General features: G+C 37.5%; 2 protein-coding genes across 2 annotated transcripts; both read left to right on the top strand.

Moving 5' to 3' along the window:
• Positions 1–1828: 1828 nt before the first annotated feature.
• LOC114543258 lies at positions 1829–10687 on the top strand. Its single transcript, XM_028562323.1, has 8 exons — positions 1829–2251; positions 2873–2908; positions 3729–3971; positions 4191–4367; positions 4784–4960; positions 5260–5379; positions 5573–5677; positions 10169–10687. Exons 1-8 carry the CDS (start codon positions 1900–1902, stop codon positions 10576–10578), a joined length of 1620 nt encoding a protein of 539 aa, XP_028418124.1. The 5' UTR covers positions 1829–1899; the 3' UTR covers positions 10579–10687.
• A 1694-nt stretch (positions 10688–12381) lies between these two features.
• Positions 12382–25570, top strand: LOC114543261 (the record flags this gene model as incomplete). The annotated part of the gene is made up of 5 exons (XM_028562324.1): positions 12382–12581; positions 12661–12688; positions 20069–20592; positions 20885–20920; positions 25394–25570. Coding segments are annotated over exons 1-5 (844 nt in total), but the record flags the coding sequence as incomplete, so codon positions are not given.
• Positions 25571–25667: the final 97 nt, after the last annotated feature.

The raw sequence follows: 25667 nt of genomic DNA, 5'->3' as shown, positions 1-25667 counted from the left end.
ATGCATAAATTGTTGACATTGTAACTAGTTTAGACCCAACATTTATTATTAAATCCCGGCGTTTTCATCAATATACACGTAAAGTAAATATGACGATGTAGTCAATTTAGAAAAACCACATACATTGATCACGCCCATTTTATAGTTCAGAAATATCAGTTATGCTGACGCAAGCAAAAATTTTACATTAGCAAATCGCACGCTTGCAAACGTTTCCTAGTTACCAGTTTTAACTCGTCTTAAACTCACTATGCGCATAACTTGCAAAAACGCAAAACCTTCATGACATAATCACGGAAAACTTTGATTTCGTATCGGGCGTAATTAAAATCTCAGGTCGTAAAAGCTGCTGCCTTCGGAAAAGAAAAACTTTGATTCAAATGGATGGTCTACGATTTTGAAGCATTTTTGGAGCAAGTATTTTGTTGTCGATTTTTGTACACTTTTGTATTACGGCCGGAAGTTTGTATCTAAATTAGAGTTGTTTTCCACTTACGCGTTTTGATACGCACGTACACGCACGTAAAAGTCCAAATCCTTATACATGTTACTTTTGAAAAAACTGAGTGAATAAATCGAAGGGACTTAGCTTTCCGCATATTTTAGTGTGCATTAGTTGCCATAGATGTTAAATAATAAAATTTAAAAGCATTTAAATTTTCTGTACGTGTAAGTGCTTATAAAAAACGCGTAAGTGGAAAACAGCCTTTAGGCTACGTTTACACTACTCCGTATCGGTCTGAAAACGGTGCAAAAAAGTATCAAAACGGAGTTGCGTTTACACATCACCGGACCGGATGTAGCTATGAACCTTGTGTTCGTTTCAGCGTTTGCATAATTACATACGTATTAGTATATTCCATGTATTATATATTCCTTCCCCCACAAAATAATTCAGTTTATGTTCCATATAACAGCCAATTTTATCGAAAGAGAGCCAGTTCATACTTGTCGACAATTACGTATACACTCTAACCAGCTGCTATCATATGCAAACCGTGTTACAAACCGTGTTACATTAGTTACAAACTTCCGGCCGTAATACAAACGCATACAAAAATCAACAACTTCTCATTCCTTGTTTCAAAGATTCCGGCTTTTCTCGTTCCTTGTTTTAAAGATTCCGACTTTTTTCGTTCCTTGTTTTAAAGACTCCGGCTTTTCTCGTTCCTTGTTTTAAAGATTTCGGGTTTTCTCGTTCCTGGTTTTAAATATTCTGGCTTTTCTTGTTCCTTGTTTTAAAGACTCCGGCTTTTCTCATTCTTTTTTTTAAAGATTCCGACTTTTCTCGTTCCTTGTTTTAAAGAATCCGGGTTTTCTTGTTCCTTGTTTTAAAGATTCCGGCTTTTCTCATTCCTTTTTTAAAGATTCTTCATACGCATGATTTTGCCAAAAATTTTTTTTCTATTTAAGTACTTATTAGTACTTTTACCTGTCTAGAATTGCAGGGAAATCATGCAATACAGTCATGTTTCTATATTTACTTAACTTGTAGTTCAACATCGTTTTCAAGACAGCGTTAGCAACAGGTAAAAGTAGTTTTTTTTCCTACTTAAAATTTACTGTAGATGCATGCTGTTGCATTAACGTAAACGAAACGGCCAGTTTTATAGAAAGAGAGCTAGTTTATACTTGTTGACAATTACATACTCTATAACCTTCTGCGATCATGTGCAAACAATGTTAAAATTAAGTCAGAGCTATCATGTCCCATGAAAAATATTTAAAGATCGTTTGTTGTTTAGAACATGTATTCCTGTCGAAGCTGAGCCGATACTCAATTCAAGTTCGTGTTACCCTTTGGTAAATTTTACTCGGTCTTATTGTGAAAATCATGGTATCTTGTTACCAAAGTACGTCTATAGAGCTCCGTATTATCAAGCTCGTGAAAACGACCATATGAATACGTTTGAAGATGATTTAAAAAGGCTGGGCAACTCAAAAATAATGCTTTATTTTAATATGAATATCAACGAAATACGCAAATGTATTTACGTCCTTAGTACAATTAGCTGTCATTTTCATTTTCCGATTTGTGACCGAACGCAAAGCGACTATCAAGAGCAAAAAGTTTGCCGCGAATCGTACCATAATGCTAAACACTTATGCCATGAAATAGTGGAAGTAACTGTAACATTTGCGATAATTCGCTTTCCGGAAAGGAAGAAACTGGCCCGGGGGGAGCTACAACCATACAGGAATGCTGGTGAATCTCCAGAATGCTGGTACGAAGATTTTGAAAACTTAACAGGTAATTTATGTTATGCATTGCACGTGGTTATAAAGTGATTTGATTATTTACGTAAATTGTAAAACGTACTACGAAGTTTTATGGAGGAGTAAAGTAAGAAAAAAATGAATTTTTCCTTTAAAACTTTTATCTTTCTCCTTTTTCTTTCTTTTGTTCAATTGAACCAAAATATTTTTCCGGAAGATTTTGCTCTAATCAGAAGCTAATAAAAGCCTAAATGTTACAAACCGTGTTTTAAAAATGAAAAAAGGCTGTGGATAATTCCTTTCTCATATGCAAAGCTTAAAACCCGATTTTCAATTTTGAAAGATTTTTCACTTTTGGCCCTGTTATACGGTTCAATTTTTCTTGCAACTTGCAATGCAATTCAATTTAGTGGGATGTAAATTAGTGAAGTGTCAATTTGTTATGGTAAGAACGTTTATAGAGTGTAATCAAAATTAAAATTTGGTAATTTCCAAATTTACATCATTCAAAAGTAGAATTGCATTGAATTGTAAGAAGAATTGCACCGTGTAACAGGGCCTTTAAAATTTAAACATTTTCAGCCCAGAGCAAAGTTTTGCTTACTCAAAGACCTCGACATGTATTCCCAATTTTCCTAAATTCCACATTGTATAGATACACCCAAAGAAGTTGAATCGACAGGCAATTTGGGTAAGTGTGAAAAAAATGTATGCAATTATTTTCATTTTACTTTACCAAATGGAACAGATATAATTTAATACTTGGTATCACAAACGTGGAAATTTCTGACTTCTTTATAGAAGTATACTATAAGCACAATACAACACAATATTAGCGGAATGTTGTTCCAAGAGCACTTCGGGTATATTATCTTCTACGCTGAATCATTAGTAAATTTCACTTTGTTCAAAGATGCCAGTTGCTTTAGCTTTTGAACGTGATAGTTTGCCAGCTCAGTTACTCGATCTCAAAAATTTCAATTTGAACACATTTTAACATTTGAACACATCTAAACCTAATAACTAATATTGCCTTAATCGAGATTGATTGACAGGCAGAACCAAGGAGGCGTTTATACTTTCATCATTGCTTAAAATGATAGAGATTTTTGGTGTTTATTGTTTGCTTGTTAAGAAACCTCATTATTAGCATGACAAAATTGCTGGTTGCTGATTGGTTAAGAGTGATACAGTTAAATATTTTCTGCAAAAATAAACAACATGGCGGATAGTTAAACAACTTTCTACATTCAAAAATCAAATTTAACAGTCCTAAGCCATCATAGGTATAATTACAGAAGGCGTAATTAAACACACGGGCAGCAGTTGAAATAATTCACTGAAAATGATAATAAACTCATTGTTAACATAAAATAACTGATTCCAATTTGATGTCATCTATTCCGGCTTATACAGTGGTGTTAGTATACTTCTTGTTGATCTGTACCGTTCAAGCGGCTTGTGCCCAATTGAACCTGAACATTTTTTCATATGTGTATCCTTTTACCCAGATTGCCTTTACTTAAACGGAAGCAATTACCATGGCAATATATCAGTGACAGCCTCCGGTGTTCCGTGTCAGTCATGGACGGAACAATGTCCACATCGTCATACCATGAACACCACATATCCCGAATTAAATAACGCTAAGAATTACTGTCGTAATCCCAAGAACTCAGGGCAGCGACCTTGGTGTTTTACTGCCGAGAGGAGCAAGAGATGGGAGTACTGTGATATCCCTAAGTGTACACCAGGTATCGTGGGGTTTATTTCACGTGTGTGAAGAAGTTCATCTTCGTTTCCCATGCACATGTGAAAGGTGAAAATATAGATGTGTTGTTTTCAATACACTTTTTTTTCAACGCATTAAACTTCCGAAAGAAGTAGCGGTATAACTATGTGTCACGTTTGTTTTGTTGGGGTATAAAAATTTGTTTGTATTCAAAACCAATATGTTAAATTATTTTGTTTAGTTGACGGTAATTATGGCAACCTCTCATTAATAAATAGTTGTAATGTAAGTTGCGGTGAAGGTTTTGAAACATGGCAACGAGTTTGCAACAATCCTGAGCCAAAGTTTCATGGAAAAAACTGTAGTAACATCGGAGAATCAGTCGTATACAGACCTTGTTTAGCTAAACCCTGCCCAGGTAAGGGAATTATTTTGTCAAAGCATGCCGAAATTAGCCGATGACATATAGTCGCAAAGGTGCTGTAAGAACCAACATAAGCGTAAACAGAATTTAGTCGGTTTTAGTTACGTTCGCAAACCAATATAGTTTTTATACAAGCTTCCAAAGTGAAAAAATGTACTTGTAATCAACATGTACGCGAGGAAATTACGAATAGCAATAGTTCAAGTCCCAGAATAGTTTTCAATTTCTCAGGCTGTATTTGCTGGCATTACGCCTCAAGTTTTTTCACTTTCGGGTAGAAATTACTTACACGTCCCATCCCACGTTCAAGTTGTTTACTAACTTTATAATACCTACAAGCTAATTTACTTATTGATGTCACCATGCAAACATACAAGAATATTATAACATTTTAATGTTGTTATTACTAGTGAGTGGCGGGTATGGCAACTGGAGTTTGAGTATTCCTTGCAATGTTTCTTGCGGTGAAGGAGTAGAAAAATGGCACCGTAGTTGTGATAATCCAGAACCAAAATACGGAGGCCGTAACTGCAGTGGGCTAGGAAACTCGGCTGAGTTAAGGAAATGTAGAAGAAAACGTTGTCTCAGTAAGGCTCAAACTAACTGCTAAATACTGCTAAAAAGTAATCTCATGATATTCTTTTGCCCTTCGGGCTTCTTCAACCTATTTCTACCTCACTATATAGTCATCTCTTTCAGTTCTAACTTTCAGTGCAGAAATCTACTTATTATTGACCCAGTGCTTACAGAATCGGGATTTCATCAGGAATAACATACATACATACATACATACACACATACATACACACATGCAATTTTTAATGAGACATTTAGCTGAATTAGAACTCGCGGCTGTTTGTGTTTTTTTCCAATTTTCACTTTGCAGTTGCTGGTATTCATGGCAACTGGACAAAGTCCTCCCCGTGCAGTGTCACGTGTGGTCAAGGTGTTGAAATATGGATGCGACTGTGTGATATACCCTCTGAAGAGTTTAGTGAGAATTGTAGTAAGCAGGGAGCAGCTTATCGGGTTCAAGTATGTGAGATGAAACATTGCTCAGGTAACCTTGACTCGGTCTTGTTACATCAGGGTGGATCGCGCAAAATTTTCAAAATGTTTCCAAATAGATTTTGCTTGTTTGTTATACAACTCTATTTTCTGCATTCTTTTTTTAAACAACTTCTTTGGTGTATTTACAGATGTTTTCGACAAAGAGACGATTTCTATCATCATTGCTATTGTTGCTTTTGTGTTTGTCGTCGTAGTTTTGGTTTTGATCATTCGAAAACGAAAACCCAAAGAAGGTAAAACATCTAATTTCTACTCAGTGACTAAATGTAGTTTGATCATACCTCTTCTATTTTTTAGCTAAAAGCATCGCCAGGAAAGGAATGTAGAACCCCCCCTCCATATACGGATGCCGCTAATGACGTCACAGTAAGTTGCCACGAGAACATAATGTGGGAATTCACGATAGTTCCACGTGAGCATGTGTTATGTATTAGCGGATAATGACGTCACACTAAATGATAACTACATATAGTAACTATAGTAACTACATAATAACTACACGATAGTTTCACGTGTGGACACGTGATATGAACACTGCATAATATTGTCATTATTGTGTATATAACCTTTGGGTGAATCGGTGCGAGGGATTGTAAATGAGACGGGGAGATGTTAAAGCGTCATCATGGTTCTTCGACATTGGTCTAAATTAGTCAAACTTGTCTACCAAAGGTCGCAAGACATGTTCGGCGAAAGATTCATAAACTCCCATTCGGAGTTCCGGAGCTGAGACGCTGTACCGCTAGCGACTTTACAAAATATCGTAGGCAATATAGAACTTCTCAAGGGACTCCAAATACCAAATATAAACGAAATCTTGGATGTTAGAGGAGATCGATCTCTTTTCTATATGCTCGACTCAATCGGACATGTGGAAATCACATAACCGAGGTAAATGCTCATCGGCATTGCGCAAAAGTTTAAGTTGAGGCATTGGGGCGCTGTTAGAAGATCAACGATAAAGACCTAAAAAACCCCAGTTCTTTTAAGAACCACCAAATCTAAAAATAATATGAATAAAATCGAGATAAACATATAAAATCTCCCAATCATAGCAAACAACACTACATTTACAATCCCTCGCACGGATTCACCTAAAAGTTATACACAATATTATGCTGTGTTCACATCACGTGAAACTATCGTGTACATTTCACTGAGCTATATAATAATTCCTGGAGGACCGGCTCTTGGCCAGAAAGTGAAGCAAAAAACATGGCGGATTTCGGCGTTTGCTGACGCCACTAACAGCTGGGAAATTTGTTGCGCATGCGCTAGTTCGGCTTGCGTGTACCCCACGAATATATTTCGCGCACTACACGGCGGACCTTTAAATATATAAACAAAAACATGGTAGCCAAACTTTTTTTTGGTATTTTGCTTGTTTTTAATGCCATCAAAAATAAAAAGGAATAAAAAGGAATAAATTTTGTGCCGTGTGTTGCAAATGCTGCAAAAAAAAATTAAATCCTGCAAGAAGTAGCCTTCCGCAAAGCACATTTTTGGAGAGTTGCTTTGGTCTTCGCTTGACGACGATGTACTGACACAGAGATTATATGCGAAATTACGCTTATGGGGGCAATTTATAATTAAAAACGATTTTGAAATTTTTCTTTCTACACCTCCAGGGAATTCAAAAGTACAATTAGAATTTTGGAGATTTCGGCTAATTTTCTTTTAATCTGGTCGAGTAGGGACCACGCGTAAATACAGAATGGGACGAAAAAAATCAAGGACATACTTTTAGAATATTTCTTGCTCGAGGGAACGTAACGGAGCTGACATACCGCGATACAAGGTGAAAATCTGTGTCCGTCTCCCTCCTGGATTTTATGAAAATATTTTCAGCTTTCCGTATATATTTTTCGTATTTCATTTTTGTTTTTTTTTTCTTCGGTTCAAAAAAATTGAACGAAGAAGTGGCTTCTTGCTCAAACGATGTGGGGAGGGTAATTTTTTCTCATTTAGCATTCAGGTAAGCCATTTTTATAATAATTTCGGGATTTTTTGTCTTTGGATTACATATTTATCACTAGTCTGACTACCAAAGCTTCTGAGCCATTATTACAATGATCTAAATCCATCAAAACGTATCGTATAAACAGCAAATATACTATCGTATTTTCGACCTTTGGTACACGAGCTAATTACAGTGCAATGTAAGTTATGCAACTTCTTGTTCAGGTCCACATTTCATTTTATGGCATTCAGGCATTGGAGTGGATTCATGACACCTCATTTCAGTCATTTGAGAAGAGTGACTACTTTCTCTTGACTTGAGTGGGCAAAAAATTGTGGGAATTAAATTCTTGGCAGTGTAAATCTTTTGAGTTTCATCTATGTTGTTTTTATGATATAGCAAGCATCTATGAAATAGGATTTGTGGAGTGTTTTTGTGCAAGCAGTAACTTACTTACATTTAATATGCCAATAGGTAAACCATTCCCCCAGTGAATGTATTAGTCTATTGATCCCCTCCCATCATCATTAACATGATGATGTGATGATAACATCATAACAATTAACATGATATGACTGACAAAGGTGCTCATTGGGTGCTGATACAAAGTAATACAATTTTGTGGCAAACAGTGTAAAATTGCAACTTCTGATAGTGGCTGTTAAAGCTTAGTTAATATATTATCTTTTCTGCCAATTTATCATGCAATTATCATGGCTTACAATTAATTTCTTAGCCTCTTGCACCTTGTGAATATATCTCGATGAGATCTCTATTTTCATTTTTCAGGATGAGCATGCCATGAATAATAAAGCAAGAGATGACTTGTCATGCAAATTGCTGGAACATTGAACTGAGATGAATACAGCACATTATACATGTTGTGATGAATGTGCATTGTTATTCTTAATTGCCATGTTAACTGATTTTCTTGTTCGCTTAATTGTGTTTTTATACCAATTGTTATATTTATCGAAGAAATAAATATAAACATGCATTGACTGAGCAGGGTGTCTTCAAGCTCCAGCCACTTTAATAGTTTTCTGTTTATGGTATCAACCTCCAAGAGGGCCATGTTTATTTGTTAGGCTAATCAGGAATAATGGAGCGTACGGAGGGATAAATATTACTCATTACAATGACCAGGGGTCCATGGATGCAATTAAAAATACTAAAAACTTTTATAGCCCTTTGAGGTACAAGCTAATGATTTTGCATTTTGCCTGAGCTTTGCCTTCTGTTTCTTTGGCTTATGATTTATGCACAGGTATAAAGTCCTGAAGACATCATCACATACTAATTGCATTCTTTCTGTATTAAATTCTTCAGTTCATGGTTTTATTGGTTTAGAAAATCAAATTGATGCCCATAAATTCCCAGTTGTCCTCAAAATATCTTATGATAGCGCCAAAACTGAATTCAAAGTTCAAAAATTTAAAAACTTCATTGTGATATTGGAATGCATAAATAACAAATATATAAATAAAATAAAGCAATAAACCCGAGAATAAACGTTTATATATAAAACCTTTCAGTTCGTGTCAGTATTAAAATCTTTAGTTTGTCCACATTTTTTCGACATTTTAATCTATATTTGTCCTCGCATTGGCAAAAAACAGCGTCTATGACTTGTATTCATTTTAAAATAAAAACTTTATTGGAGGCCAGGGTGAAAAATATATCAAAAAAACAAAAACTATTTCAAAAACAAAATTCGGCAAAAAATTCATATAAACCAGGGGGGAGAAATGTTATTTAGAAAATCCAGGATGGAGAATGCTGCTGTAGGGGGCTCAGAATTGAGCCTGGTCAGTGGTAAATACCATGGCGAAAAGGAACCAAGTGGCGTCAGCAGAGCTTCTGCGGTTGCGCAGAAGGGTGAAGTCCGCCATGTTTTTTGCTTCAAAAAGATGGCGGACAAAGTTACTGAAATGGGAGGAGCCGGTCCTCCAGGAATTATTATATAGCTCAGTGGTACATTTAGTGTCACGTCATTATACGCTAATACATCACGTACACTAGTTCACATGAAACTATCGCGTATTCCCACATGATGTTCACGTGGCAACCTACTGTGACGTCATTGGCGTTATCCCCTTCATCCGTATAGGGGTTAAATTAAATGGGAAACTGGCGATTAATAAACTGAAATTATCTTCAATAAATAACTTTGAAAAGTGCGAAAAGATTATTGTGCCGAATAGTAAGTAACGTTGGGGAGAGGGGGATGTGGAAACGGGGTAATCGTTCCGGAATCCTGGGCCAAAACAAAACTGAACTCGTGTACTTTTTCTCGGATACAAGGTACATGTAATTGTAATTTAATGTCCAGAATCCACTTATCAACGTAATTTTTAATCCTAAATCTGGCCATAACCCTTACCCAACTACTTATACAGAACGATTAGAATGAAGCGATATATTCGTGGATTCTGGACATGAAATTATTACAGAGCAGAAAGTGCTACTAAAAAACATATTTACAACAGCAGTAAGAGCTAACCCCAACTGAAAAACTATGAATACATATATTGTGTTTAACTAATAAGTTGGTTACTCTTACAGACTATAAGCTAACATTGAGTCAGGGGATTATTTACTCCTTGGTTTTCATTCAATTCTTAATTTCTGCAGTGGTTCGTATTATCCTCATAATATTCCGCGTTCCTGGTCTGGCGACGCCACTCTAATCACCAAACATAATGACAAACAGAGAATTAATAATATTTGTATGATGATATTAGCATTTTATATTCCTTATAAGAGTCTTCACATTCAGCAACTCCGGAAAACCGTCCTCCAGAGTACGGTAATCTAACACCTGGTGGAAATCCGATTCCACAACATTCGCGTGGTGTTGTGCTGTGGAGAAGAGATTATATCAACACGCATTCTTCGCAGAGCTCTTGGTATGACAGGCTCCAGCTATTTCCACCATTGGCTGTTGATTGGCTTCGAAACGCGTGGGGAAATGTTGATGAGTCTGGCCACCATGTTTATGACGTCCTGGGACGTCATGTCAGAAATGTCTTCGTTCCATACGACGATTTGTGCTTCGAAACAAATAGGGCACAAGGAGAAAATGCGACAGAGCTTTACGACACTCCGGAAAGACCCTCAGCTGTCATTTTGCCAATGGAAATTGCTAGTATTCCCACAACTGAGATTGCTTGATCATGTATCACAGGACATACATGACTCTCTTTCCTGCGTGTCTTATTTTAAATGTGGCCGATTAAACTTCGAAGAATTCACTTCGTTACAACAATTTCCAGTAATTTGTAAAGGGCGTTCGAAATTCAAAAGAAACGATAGCAGATCGTATTTGACAACTTTAGATGCCCCAGGCGGGTTTTGTGTGGGGTTAGAATTGTAGTAAACACTTATTTTAGACTTACATTATCTGATTGTTATTTTAAATCGTGTATTTACCGTATCAATTTAGATACTTTCATACTTTTAATGATCGATGTGATTGCGTCTGATTGTGAATGCTATTAGAATACTTTTAATATATAATAGAAACCCTAGTCTTATTATTATTAGCCCCTCAAATGCTCTTTTTTGCCCCCAGTGCACTGTTCTCACGATGCCAGTAATCAGGGCCATAGCTAGAAGCTTAATTAATTGGGGGGTGTTTATTCATATTTTCATCATTTCCGACTGATTTCTTTTGTAAGCTATTGTTCCGGGCCTGCTGTAGGTAAACATGAGTATTTGAATAACGCCCCCTCCCCCCCCAAATGAAGCGGTTTGGCTACGGCCCAGTGACAGTAATTATGTACTATAAACATCATAAACGGCTCAAAAATACTTTTTCACCAAACGGATATGGGAAACGCAAATATGTGCTACTAAAAGTCAGCGTCAATGTTTTGCTGAGATATGAAGCTTTACATAAACATAAACAGTGGATTATTTACCTTATCGCAGCACATCTCTCATTTTGACGAGAACAATAGGCAAGAGATCTCGTCTTTTAATTAGCCTGAATATAATTATATAAAAATTCGTATGTTTCAGTTGTAGTAAAATCTCGGAATCATTTTGCTCTAAATCCTTGCCAATTTATAGTTTTCATGCATGAATGGCAATGTTTTCAACAGCAATACAGCATAGGTATAGTCGAGCTTCGAAAACCGAGCGGGATGACGTGCCTGGATCCATTTGTTTAACAACAAACATCAATTAAGATTATGCCCCTTTTATCTATGTACTGTGGCTTCCAAAACGTTAAATACACTAGCTCCCATATGTCATTAAGATATTTTGTTTTGTCATATAGCAAATTATAAACTCTCACATGGTTCAAATGCGTATACAGAGATTTACATCCTCCCAATAGTCTACAACAACTATTCTAGTACATTTCGAGCAAGGAGCGTCCGAAATAGGGAGCATAAAAAACATCAGACATGCATATGACCATGCATGCATATAACATTCTTGTTTTTTTAAAAGAGCGAAATTGTATTAAACTTGTGGAAAGCCACTGTATGTATTTCTCATAATATCATTCATGTGTCAATGTTTTGCCTGCGCCATCTCTTCCCGGTTCTGTGAAATTCTCGTTTTATACGCTGCTGCACAGTATTTTGGAAAAGAAAAACGCACGGGAATATTGAGAAATCGACGTCAACGCGCCGATATGCTATAATCCGTTAATTAATAATCACCAATTAATAGCACGATTGCAGTGCAAAGGAGCCACAACAGACACTACCTAATATCTTATTTTCTATTAATAAATTTTGTTGAAATTTTGTGTATAAGCATTATGACTTATAACTACGAATATTCATGCTGAGCGCGATAGCATACATGCATGCCATATTTTTGGCATTGTAAGTTCGAAAGTCTTAGCATAATTGTAGGTTGTAATCAGTTGAGCCAATCAGCTATTGAAACGTAAGAATTACAAGATAAAAGCTAGGCAGTAAGCATTGCCTTTGCATAAATAGTTATTTAGTTCTACCCAGTGGTTCTACCTTCACAAACTACCAAACCACGACTACAGAAATAAGTTCTGGCGACGTTTTCAGTCGGGCTTTGGATCCATATCCACACTATGTAGGAAATATTCCACGCCGCATCAACTATGAATGTTGGCGAAATTATCAACACTGTTGGACATGGTTTGATTCTACTAATGATTTGTTGTTGTTCAAGTATTGCTGGTAAAGTCTTTTGAAATTCTATAACATTTCACATCGCTGTAGATTAAGTCATAAGCTATTTTCCACTTTTTTCTTACAGCTGATTACCAGCATCGAAGAAAAAACAGGTAAAATTATTTTGATATAATGTTGTTAGTCGTTCTGCAGTAACATCGATATCCTGATTACGTCAAATGAACCAGCTGTCTTTCCCAACCGCACGCACGTGTATACCACGCGGGGTTTGAAAGATGCGAATATTATCCTGAACTCTGTAAACGTTACCAGAATTTCTACTGGAAATTCGATGATATATGAAAGTTTAAACAAGGCCATAGCTAATTTAGGGATGTATATATTCGTAATTCGTCTTATGGCCGACTGATTTCTTTTCAAAGTGTTTGTTCCTACGATATGCAATCATAAACGTGTGAATATACACCCCTCCCACTGAGCGTTCAAGGCCAAAGTTGCTTAAAGGTCAATTCGAGCGTTCAAGGCCAGAATTGTATAAACTATAAAGGTCTATTTATACGAACCAATTTTGTTTGATCCAATTCACTCATGATGGATTGACTTGAAAGCCTATGGGCAACAAACCAACATAATCTAGCGTATATTACGGATCGTGATTCGTGAGAACAGACCTTAAGTCCCCATATAAATATCCATCCGGTTCATCTAAGCCATACGGCTGATAGCCGTAAGGCTAATACGTACGGGCTGGCAGCCGTAAAACGTACGTACGCTTGTACGGTCGCCCCAGACTTCATGATGTGCTCAAGATCTGCAGCGCGCGTTTACAAGGCCTGGGAATAGGCTGCAAGATCTGGGGATATCGGAAATGACGCACCTTCCCTAGCTACAGTAAACTAGCTATCAATAATAATAAATTGATCTGTAATTGTGCGCTGTTGTCTCCGGCATTTCTCCTTGTCTGGCCTCTGTTGTCTGGCTTGCTGTAAGGAAATTTTCACTGATATCCAGGTGAAATATCTGGAGGGAATTTTTTTGCAGAAAAAGAGCTCATTTGCGAAATATTTGCATCTAAAAATCGATAAATACATTTTGTTATTGAAATAACATTGCGCCACAACATACGAAAATATGCGGGCTTTTCCCCGAGATACTGAGACTGTTCACATGATACGCGTGCTATAAAGATGTACCTAGGAACCGGATGGAGACATCCCCCTCTCCCCCCAAAAATATAAGAATATAGAGAACAAATATAAACCACACTAGCTAGTGGTGTCCTTACAGCTTTGGCAGGCAATCCATCCCTAAAGGCCCTTTTATTAACCAAAACGGCCCCCGGAAGCTGGTCCCCCCATGGCCCCCCAAACTCTGGATACCTCCTACGCCCATGTATAGAATAGACCCTGTTTTGCGTGCAGCCTTTTACCACCAGGGACAAAGGGACAAAGTATCAACGAGCTTCACTCAACATAGCACAATCGTCCGGTGAAAAACTCAGATATCGCATTTATTTTGGAAAGATAGAGAGTTTGCACCATGAAATCATATTCACGGCTGGTAGCCGTATAACATACGTCCACTGTATGGTTTAATATGGTGTATGAATGGTGATATTAGAGCGTTTGCACATAAAACCATATTCACGGCTGGTAGCCGTATAACGTACGTCCCCTGTGTGGTATATGGTGGTTGAATGTTGATATTAGAGAGTTTGGACTATGAAATCGTATTCATGGCTGGCAGCCGTATAACGTACGTCCGCTGTATGGTATATGGTGGTTGAATGGTGATATTAGAGAGTTTGCACCATGAAATCATTTTCACGGCTGGTAGCCGTATAACGTACGTCCTCTCTATAGTATATGGAGTAGACACCGCAGAAATTGGTGTTTAAGACGTTTCAACCCGAAAATCTAATCGCTGGTTCACAATTGTGCATTTCTGTATCGCCCTATCAAAGAGAAACCTTTTGAATATCTTAAAAAAGTTCAATTTTTCTTCTGAATACGCATTCTGCAATCTTTTGACAGCTCATCATACACATCTGACCGCTGTGAAATGGCCATTTTGAGGCTTAAAGTATACACAAGGTTATTAATTCAGACGATTCGTTTTTACCGTGAGCAAGCTTCAAATCTTTTGTGCAAGACATATTTTCTTGAATATTTATAAATCTTTTTCTCACCAAGTTTAAAGTCTAAGTATCGAGAATTGCGGCTAAGCCTATACCAATTTCCGCGGTGTCTATGGAGTATGAATGGTGATATTAGAGAGTTTCCACCATGAAATCATATTTACAGCTGCTAGCCGTATAACATACGTCCTCTCTATGGTATATGGAGTATGAATGGTAATATTAGACAGTTTGCAGCCTGAAATCATATTCACGGCTGGCAGTCGAATAAGGTACGTCCGCTGTATGGTATATGGTGGTTGAATGTTGATATTAGAGAGTTTGAACATGAAATCATATTCAAGGCCGGTAGTCGTATAACGTACGTCCTCTGTATGGTATATGTAATATGAAGGGTAATATTAGACAGTTTGCACCATGAAAATCACATTCACAGCTGGTAGCCTTATAACGTACGTCCGTTGTACCGTATATGGTGGTTGAATGTCGATGATAGAGAGTTTTCACATGAAATCATATTCAAGGCCGGTAGCCGTATAACGTACGTCCTCTGTATGGTATATGGAGTATGAATGGTGATATTAGAGAGTTTGCACCAACGTATCTCCGCTGTATGGTATATAGTGCCTCATTTTATTTAAACCAAAGGTGATGGTGGTAAACACTCATGGTGTGGATGGGAAAAAATTTTACCATTCATATTCCATATACCATGCAGCGTACGCACGTTATACGGCTACCAGCCGTTAATATGATTTCATGGTGAAAACTCTCTAATATCACCATTCATATACCATATACCACACAGCGGACGTAGGTTATACAGCTACCAGCCGTGAATATCATTTCATGGTGCAAACTCTCTAATATCACCATTCATACTCCATATACCATACACCAGACTTACGTTATACGGCTGCCAGCCGTTAATATGATTTCATGGTGCAAACTCTCTAATATCAAAATTCAACCACCATATACCATACAGCGGACGTACGTTATTCGGCTACCAGCCGTGAATATGATTTCATGGTGCAAACTCTCTAATATCACCATTCATACTCCATACTGCATATACTACTATACAACGGACGTACATTATGAGGCCACCAACCGTGAATATGATTTCATGGTGCTAACTCTCTAATATCATCATTCAACCACCATATACCATACAGCGGGCGTACGTTATAAGGCTACCAGCCGTGAATATGATTTCATGGTGCAAACTTTCTAATATCACCATTCAACCACCATATACCATAAAGCGGACGTACGTCATACGGCTACCAGCCGTTAATATGATTTCATGGTGCAAACTTTCTAATATCAAAATGCAACCACTATATACCATACAGCGGACGTACGTTATTCGGCTACCAGCCGTGAATATGATTTCATGGTGCAAACTCTCTAATATCACCATTCATACTCCATATACCATACAGCGGACGTACGTCATACGGCTACCAGCCGTTAATATGATTTCATGGTGCAAACTCTCTAATATCACCATTCAACCACCATATACCATACAGCGGACGTACGTCATACAGCTACCAGCCGTGAATATGATTTCATGGTGCAAACTCTATAATATCATCATCAACCACCATATACCATACAGCGGGCGTACGTTATAAGGCTACCAGCCGTAAATATGATTTCCTGGTGCAAACTTTCTAATATCACCATTCAACCACTATATACCATACAGCGGACGTACGTCATACGGCTACCAGCCGTTAATATGATTTCATGGTGCAAACTCTCTAATATCACCATTCAACAACCATATACCATACAGCGGACGTACGTTATTCTGCTACCAGCCGTGAATATGATTTCATGGTGCAAACTCCCTAATATCACCATTCATACTCCATATACTACTATACAACGGACGTACGTTATGAGGCCACCAGCCGTGAATATGATTTCATGGTGCAAACTCTCTAATATCATCATTCAACCACCTTATACCATACAGCGGGCGCACGTTATAAGGCTACCAGCCGTGAATATGATTTCATGGTGCAAACTCTAATATCACGATTCATACTCCATATACCATACAATGGACATACGTTATAAGGCCACCGGCCGTGAATATGATTTCATGGTGCAAACTCTCTAATATCATCATTCCACCACCATATACTACAGCAGACGTACGTTATTCGGCTGCCAGCCGTGAATATGATTTCATGGTGCAAACTCTCTAATATCACCATTCATACTCCATATACCATAGAGGGGACGTACGTTATACGGCTACCAGCTGTGAATATGATTTCATGGTGCAAACTCTCTAATATCACCATTCATACTCCATATACCATAGAGAGGACGTACGTTATACGGCTACCAGCCGTGAATATGATTTCATGGTGCAAACTTTCTAAAATCAATATTCATACATCATTTATCATACAACGGACGTACGTTATTCGGCTACCAGCCGTGAATATGATTTCATTTTGCAAACTCTTTAATATCAACATTCATACACTATATACCATACAGCGGACGTACGTTATATGGCTGCCAGCCGTGAATATGATTTCATGATGCAAACTGTCTATCAGCATTCATACAATATGTACCATACAACGGACGTACGTTATGAGGCCATTAGCCATTAATATGATTTCATGGTGCAAACTCTCTAATATCATCATTCAACCACCATATACCATACAGCGGGCGTACGTTATAAGACTAGCCGTGAATATGATTTCCTGGTGCAAACTTTCTAATATCACCATTCAACCACTATATAGCACATACGGCTACCAGCCGTTAATATGATTTCATGGTGCAAACTCTCTAATATCACCATTCAACCACCATATACCATACAGCGGACGTACGTTATTCGGCTACCAGCCGTGAATATGATTTCATGGTGCAAACTCTCTAATATCACCATTCATACTCCATATACTACTATACAACGGACGTACGTTATGAGGCCACCAGCCGTGAATATGATTTCACGGTGCAAACTCTCTAATATCATCATTCAACCACCATATACCATACAGCGGGCGTACGTTATAAGGCTACCAGCCGTGAATATGATTTCATGGTGTAAACTCTCTAATATCACGATTCATACTCCATATACCATACAATGGACATACGTTATAAGGCCACCGGCCGTGAATATGATTTCATGGTGCAAACTCTCTAATATCATCATTCCACCACCATATACTATACAGCGGACGTACGTTATTCGGCTGCCAGCCGTGAATATGATTTCATGGTGCAAACTCTCTAATATCACCATTCATACTCCATATACCATAGAGAGGACGTACGTTATACGGCTACCAGCCGTGAATATGATTTCATGGTGCAAATTTTCTAAAATCAATATTCATACATCATTCAGTATCATACAACGGACGTACGTTATATGGCTGCCAGCTGTGAATATGATTTCATGGTGCAGACTTTCTAATATCACCATTCAACAACTATATATCATACAGCGGACGTACGTTATAAGGCTACCAGCCGTGAATATGATTTCATTTTGCAAACTCTTTAATATCAACATTCTTACACTATATACCATACAGCGGACGTACGTTATATGGCTGCCAGCCGTGAATATGATTTCATGGTGCAAACTGTCTATCAGCATTCATACACCATGTACTATACAATATAGGTATATGTTATAGTCTTATAGAGCTTCATGCAGTGTTTTAAATGTTATAGTTATAATATTAATGGTTTTGTGTTATGGTTGCAATAAAGGCTTTGTCAAGAACAATATCGACAACAATACACCACCACTACACACCCAATGGTTTATTTATTACGTATATTTTTCATAACAGAAAGGATAGGATTAAAGAAATATGACATTATTTGAAAATTCCTCTTTGCTTGTATCTTCAAACTGCAATAGCTGAACAATCTGAGGAAGATTGCACGACTGCACACTCTACACTACAATCACTAAGAATGCCTGTGGATAAAAATCAAAATCATTAAATTACTTCTCAACATTTATTGACATATATATGTCAAGAACTTATATATACATGCAAGTACCATACCTTTTATTTTGCATATGCATGGTTCTTGCATGACGAAGTATGTATGCTACAAATGTCTCTACTTCCGTGGTCAGTTCTATAGTGAACATTTCTGTTCTCATATCATCCTAAGCCTTTTTGTTTTCTCTGGGCTTTTTGATAAGGAGTTGTGCCATCAACTTCACTGATCCTCTCATCTAATCCTTCATCTTCTATTTCACAAGATATAATTTGCTCATGTATCTCATCATCATTACCTTCTTGTAAAAACCTTGTAGGCTGGGCAACCTTCTCCATTTCTGTGAGACCATCATGATGATGAATGACTACAGGAACAGAAGGCAACTTTTTTACACATATCAGCAAATATTACTATTAATGGTACATATTTGACATAATATTATGACCTACAGTTTCTGCAGTCCTTACCTAGAAATCATTGCAAAGTTGCATAATTCATATAAACCATTGATATAAAGAAACCAAAATAAATATGTACCCCATACTAGTTATATCATCAAGCCAGATGCCTAACAAAATTGCCTTCCTTTGAAAAATTAAAGAAAAATACCACAATAAAACTGTTAAAACTGTTATAAGAGTAAACTTTTTCCAATTGACTGACTCATAGCCCAAAGAAACATTATTAGAATCTTGTAGTTGCAAAAGATGGCGTCGTTTATTCCAGAATTAAATTCATAACAAATAAAAATATTCGCATTTTCCAGCAGAATCTCATGTACTTCTAAAGTTCAGTATCTTACTTCTTCATTCTTTAAAGTTATAAACTTAATTTTTCGTTTAACTTCAGATTTAGGTAAAGAATTTCTGTAGAAACTATAATTATTGGCAGAACTCAGCGTACAAACGTACGTACGTTACACGGCAAACAGCCCGTCCGTTTGGGGTGTTTTTTACTGGCTAATAGCCGTATGGAAAGAGACGAAACGGGTGAAATATCAACTGGAACTGGGGTCAGGCAATGAGGGGGGGGGGCAAAGTTGCAGATACGCTCTTTCATTTTGAGGGATTCATTCCCAAATGTTAAGTAAATTGCCACTTCCGAGTTTCAAGAATGGCACAGGAAGCTTCTATAGTATGCGCCGAAACAGAAGTGCCGTATCACGAAACAGAAGTGCCGTATTCTTATTTTTACACACACTTTTCAAGCATGAGTAAATTCATTAAATCAATTCTATCAAACTTCTCTTATATCAAAGTCTTATTGAATTGCAGATTTCGCGTAGTCTTAAAATACGACTGGCAATCAAGAAATATTTTATTTCGCCAGACGACAGGGGAAATATGTGATGCTGTCAGCTATTGCTCTTTTGTTATAGAACTTGTATTCCTGCCGAAGCTGAGCCAACACTCAACTCAAGTTCCTGTTTTCCTTTGGTGAATTTCACTCGGCCTTTTTGTAAAAATCACGGAATCATTTTATCAAACTACGTTTTTCGAACTCCTTCTCGACAAAATACGAAAAACAACGAACTAAACCGAGTCCAAGACACTCTCGAGAGGCTTGGGGAGTTAAAAATAAGTCTTTATTCGAAGATTAGCGTTACCAAAGTGCGAATATGCATTCCAATCCTAAATATATACCTTTGTCATTTATTTTTTCCGAGTTGTGACAGAACGCAAAGTGTTTATAAAGAGAAGGCAGCTTGTCGTGAAACACGCGTTAACGTGTACCACTTATGTGACTATGTAAGCATCAGGGAGACTTTTAAAAAGTATTTTTCAATTCGGTGGTCGGGTGCGACACCAGAAAGAAAAAAATTCATACTTGGAGATCTACAACCAGTCCGAAATGCGGGTGACTCGCCAGAATGCTGGTACACTGAATTCAGAAACACAACAGGTAGAATTGACACATCTGTAAATCATTTTCTTATGTTTAAATTAATTCTATGCTGCATGATAGAAAGCAAGTCCTATGAGCTGACTCAAAAATGCTTTATCCCCTGAAAAAAATTACCCACTGAGGTGCATTTTAAGAAAATTCAAGATTTTTGACGCATTGTGACGTTTATTGCTTGGGCAACCTAACGATAATTTCACTCCCAGAACCTATATCTTTTTGTGCGGCGTGATTACATGTTTTGTCAGTACTGTGAGGCAGTTACTAGCATTTTCTCAATGTAATATTCCAGATAGACTCACAATAGTAGGAACAAGTGCAAATATAGGTAAGTGTTGATTTATGTTCAAGCTGCTACACGAATCAATCAAGTAACAAACTCTGCGTGAATGTATTTTTAATTTCAATTATCAATCTTATTATATACTGGATGCAAATAGGATTTAGAAACATTCACAAATGAATCTTTTTGTACTCTGAAGCCACACAACATCCATGCCTGTTATATTATGCGGCATTTTCTAAAAATAGGAAATGCCAAATAGCATAGTTACTGAAATCTTCTTAGCTTAATATAGCGCTAATGATGACATGATAGATCAGTATGCTAGTGTCAGTTCTCCTCAGTGACTATAGTTTTAAGAATATCGTTTCGTTCTAAAGAGGAAAAAATGACACACAGTAAACACGGTTACTTAAGTTTATTGTCTACAGCTGCTATATCGCTTTTCCACACAGATTGTCACAAGCAGCTACAATGGTAACATATCAGTGACATCTTCGGGTATTCCATGCCAATCATGGACAGAACAATGTCCACATCGTCATACCATGAACACCACATATCCAGAATTAAATAACGCCAAGAATACTGTCGTAATCCCAAGAACTCAGGACAACGGCCTTGGTGTTTTACTACAGATAGGAACAAAAGATGGGAGTACTGTGAGATTCCTAAATGTACACCAGGTGATGCAGGTTTATTTCAGATGTTTGAAGAACTTCTTTTTCGTTTTCTATGCACTTTCGGTACAGACATTCTTTGTAATTTTGGGCGTTGCCTTATAAGCCACGTAAGAAAACGAAAACATAATAATCAGTGGGAAAACGAGGCAGCCCGTAGGGCGAGTTTTTCTACGTTATGTCGAGCTCTCCAAAACTCTACAAGTGTTTCTATAATTGTGTATAAATATAGAAAAAATCTTTCTTTCTTTTATAACGCAAAAAAATTTTTCTACGTCCCTTGTTTCTGTACAGCTTTAGTATAAATTTCGAGGTGACTATTCATTTTCATCCGTTCTGATTGACTAAGATTCACTGTCTCTGAAATGATAGTCACTGGTCGGCTACTCGTTGTTTTTCAAATAAGCAATTTGAAATAATCATAATTTTTTTATGAAATTGTGTTGTTGTTATTTGTAAACACCTGGAAATTTATACTAAAACAATTAGTCGCCTTGTGAAATTCATGAATAATTAATGAGTCTATCTTGCAATCATTGCGCAGCATTTTGGTCACATGTATACATTTATTTATTTATTTATTTATTTATTTATTATGCTTTGCCATTTGAATACAACATACAATATTACAAACACGAACAGCACAAAATCAATACAAATGCATGAATATTCACAATAATCGAGGCAGGGTATTGCTACAGCTCACGCCAATTACAGCAGCCCTTTCAAAACAAATAAAACAGACATCATACAATCTCCACACAATATATAGTTCACACTTAGGAAAATCTTCCTCGTGATAGGAGCAGTATAGAATTGTACTCCGAGAGTAAAATGACTGCTCACATCCCACAGGAAGATCCACCTTTAAGGAAATTTACGTGTAACAATGCTGGACATAACGAACACAAGGACACACATTTGAATTAATAGCAGCATGAGTTAGAATTAGACAAATTACGGGACGCGTTACAAGACAAACAAACAGACTTCCAAGTTCTAGGATTTTCGGCGTCATATATATTCAAGGCCGAATGGTAATAGTTATAAAGATCGTTTTTGAATCGACAAAGGCTTATGTTCTTCGTTGTCAGCCCTTTTGGAGAACATTCCATACTCTTGCGCACCTAGAAAAGAATGACTTCTGGAATGTTACAGTCTTGCACTTTGGTGTGATGAACGTCAAGCACGCGGGGTTGGCTGATCGTGTTGATCTCTCCCGGTTCTGAATTGATGGTAGAACACTATCTTTAACTTTTATCATCCATTGATGCATTTAAAGTAGAACACTAGATCCAAAAATTCGTGCCAATAGCAGAGTGGAATAAGGTCTAACATTTCGAGTCGCCTACTGTAGGTAATGTCGCAGATAAATGGTAGATCCAAGATATACTTGCTCGCGCGCCTCTGAATTCTCTCCGTCCGTTTAATCAGTTCCACAGTTTGTGGCGCCCAGACTTGAGATGCATAGCATAGCTTTGAACGTACAAGAGACAAATATAGAGTACGACGAACCAAGATAGATTTTATATCCAGTGTAGACCTCCTAACGTATCCGAGCATTCTCGTTGATTGAGCACATTGGTATTCAACATGTTTGGACCAAGTCAAATTGGAAGAAGTCCATACTCCTAAATCACGCTCTTGATCGGTGCTTTCTAGGACGGTATCATGTAGTTTGTAGGGATATTCTATTTTCTGATGTTTTCGGGTTATTCGCAAAACTTTACATTTTTTAGCGTTAATATCAGGTTAACGTTACTAGAAAGTTCTTTAAAATTTGTTAGATCGTCTTGAAGCGAGGATGCATCACACATATTGTCGACTGTTCTGAAAATCTTTGTGTCGTCTGCAAAGGTTGCAATGCTAGATTTGTCCACGCTTTCCGACAGGTGGTTTTCGTACAAGAGAAACAGTAGTGGACCGAGAATCGAGCCTTGTGGGACTCCAGATGTCACCGGTAATGGTCTTGATATTGCTCCACCAATTGCTGTCTGTTGATAACGATTGTTGAGATAAGATGAAAACCAGTTTAGAATGTTACCTCGAAACCCGAACTCGCGCAATCGGTGCAAGAGCTGATCGTGACTTACTTTATCGAATGCCTTCGACATGTCCAAGTAGATTACGTCTATTTGCTTACCATGGTCTAATTTACGGCCTATCTCTTCGAATACTTCAATTAGTTGGGTCACGCATGACTTTCGTCGGACAAAACCGTGTTGACAAGGGTTGATTTGTTGAAAAACGTGATGTTCGATGTTGTGGAACACGCAACGTTCGAGGACTTTGGAGACAAGAGGAAGCAACGAAATTGGACGGTAGTTTTCTAAGTACGATTTTTCATCGCGTTTAAATACAGGCACGACATTTGCTAACTTCCACTCGTCAGGAAGGACACCACAACGTAGGGATTTGTTGAAGAGTGCGCATAGTGAAGCAGTGATTTGGAATGAGGTTTCCGTCAACAATCGTGCTCGGATTCCGTCCGGACCTTGAGCTTTATTGTTATTCAACTTAGTTAACACCGTTGACACCTCGTCGTTAGTCAGAGTAATGTCTTCGAGAATAATGTCCGGTTCCGGATGCTGTTCTGGATTGAAGTCGTTGGCGGTGTCGCTAGTGAAGATCGATGCGAAGTATTCGTTAAAAGTGTTTGCAATCTCAGCGTTATTATCGAAATACATTCTTTGATTTTCGCTAGTTTTGACCGAGACTTTTAATGGAATATTGGAAACTTTCGACTTAATCTTGAAAAACGACCAGAAACGTTTTGGATTGTACTCTCGAGAAGAACATATGGAGTTGATATAGTCCAAGCGACCATCACGCAACATTCTTTTGATTGTCGTGCGGAGCTCTCGAAAGCTTTTCTTGAGGTGATCACTTGGATGGCAGGATCTTTTAATCCTTTTCTAATGGAGTTTTTCTTTTGATGTAATGAAGTATCGTGCTGTTCATCCAAGGGAGATGGTTTCGATCTCGGAGTGTTTTTGTTGGCACAAATTTCGATACCGCTTCCAAAAACGCATTTTTCCACGCCATCCAATCCTGGTTGATATCGCCATTCTCTGATATGTGATGACTGAGATCGAGGGTTTGAAGATGCCTTCGAAGACCATCGAAGTCACTGCGTCGGTAATCAAACACCGTTCGTTTTAACTTAGGGAAAGGATTGTATGAGAGGAAGAGATCGAAAATGATAGCATTGTGGTCGGTGGAAATGTCTGAATCACTTGGTTTCAAGACTTCGATTATCTTCACACGGTCGGGATCAGTGGTAATAACAAGATCGAGAATGTTTTCGCCTCTGGTAGGAGATCTATTCATTTGTTCCAAGAAAAAGTCGTTTAATAATTTGTAATTCTCCATAAAGGTCTCATGAATTGTTAATTAATATATTAACTTTGATACAACCAATCTTAATTAGTATTCATAACTTTGTTACACACATGCCCTAATATGCATTAAGCTTTATTTATTCTTTTTACAAGCACGTTAAAATACTCATTCACTTCACCTTCGGCTAGTGAATATAGGCTTGTAAACACCTCCCCTTCGTCGACAAATTGTTAAATAGAAGCACACAGTACGCTTCTCGACCAATCAGTACGTGCGCACTATATATAAATGTTATATTAGAAAAGTAATTAGTGGGCGGGAGGAAGGGCTGCTTGCCTACCGTGCGGTGCCGATTTCAAACTACAGCTTCGGCTTGAATTACTGAGAAAAGGGGGAGGGGTGAAAAGTGCAACCAACAATGGATTTTATTAAGTTTATTTCATATAGGGCAAAAACTGTTCGTATTCAGCACCAGTACATTTATTACGTTGTTTAGTTGACGGTAATTATGGGAATTGGTCATTAAAAGATAAGTGTAATGTGAGTTGCGGCGAAGGTTTTGAAACATGGCAACGAGATTGTGACAAACCTAAGCCAAAGTTTGGCGGAAAATATTGCAGTGAAATCGGAGAGTCAGTTGAATACAGATCCTGTTTGGCTGAACCCTGTCCAGGTAAAGAAATATTATCTTGTTCAAGCATAACTAATATAAGCCGTTAGCATAGTCGACCCCAGAAAATTATCTTGTTTCTTTAACATTGACCAGCAGA

The sequence above is a fragment of the Dendronephthya gigantea genome, unplaced genomic scaffold (assembly GCF_004324835.1).
Source record: "Dendronephthya gigantea isolate DGI-Jeju-01 unplaced genomic scaffold, DenGig_1.0 000428F, whole genome shotgun sequence".
In the NCBI taxonomy this organism is placed as follows: domain Eukaryota; kingdom Metazoa; phylum Cnidaria; class Anthozoa; order Malacalcyonacea; family Nephtheidae; genus Dendronephthya; species Dendronephthya gigantea.
Note: the sequence above shows the minus strand (reverse complement) of the source record. Positions and strands in the feature narration are given on the sequence as shown.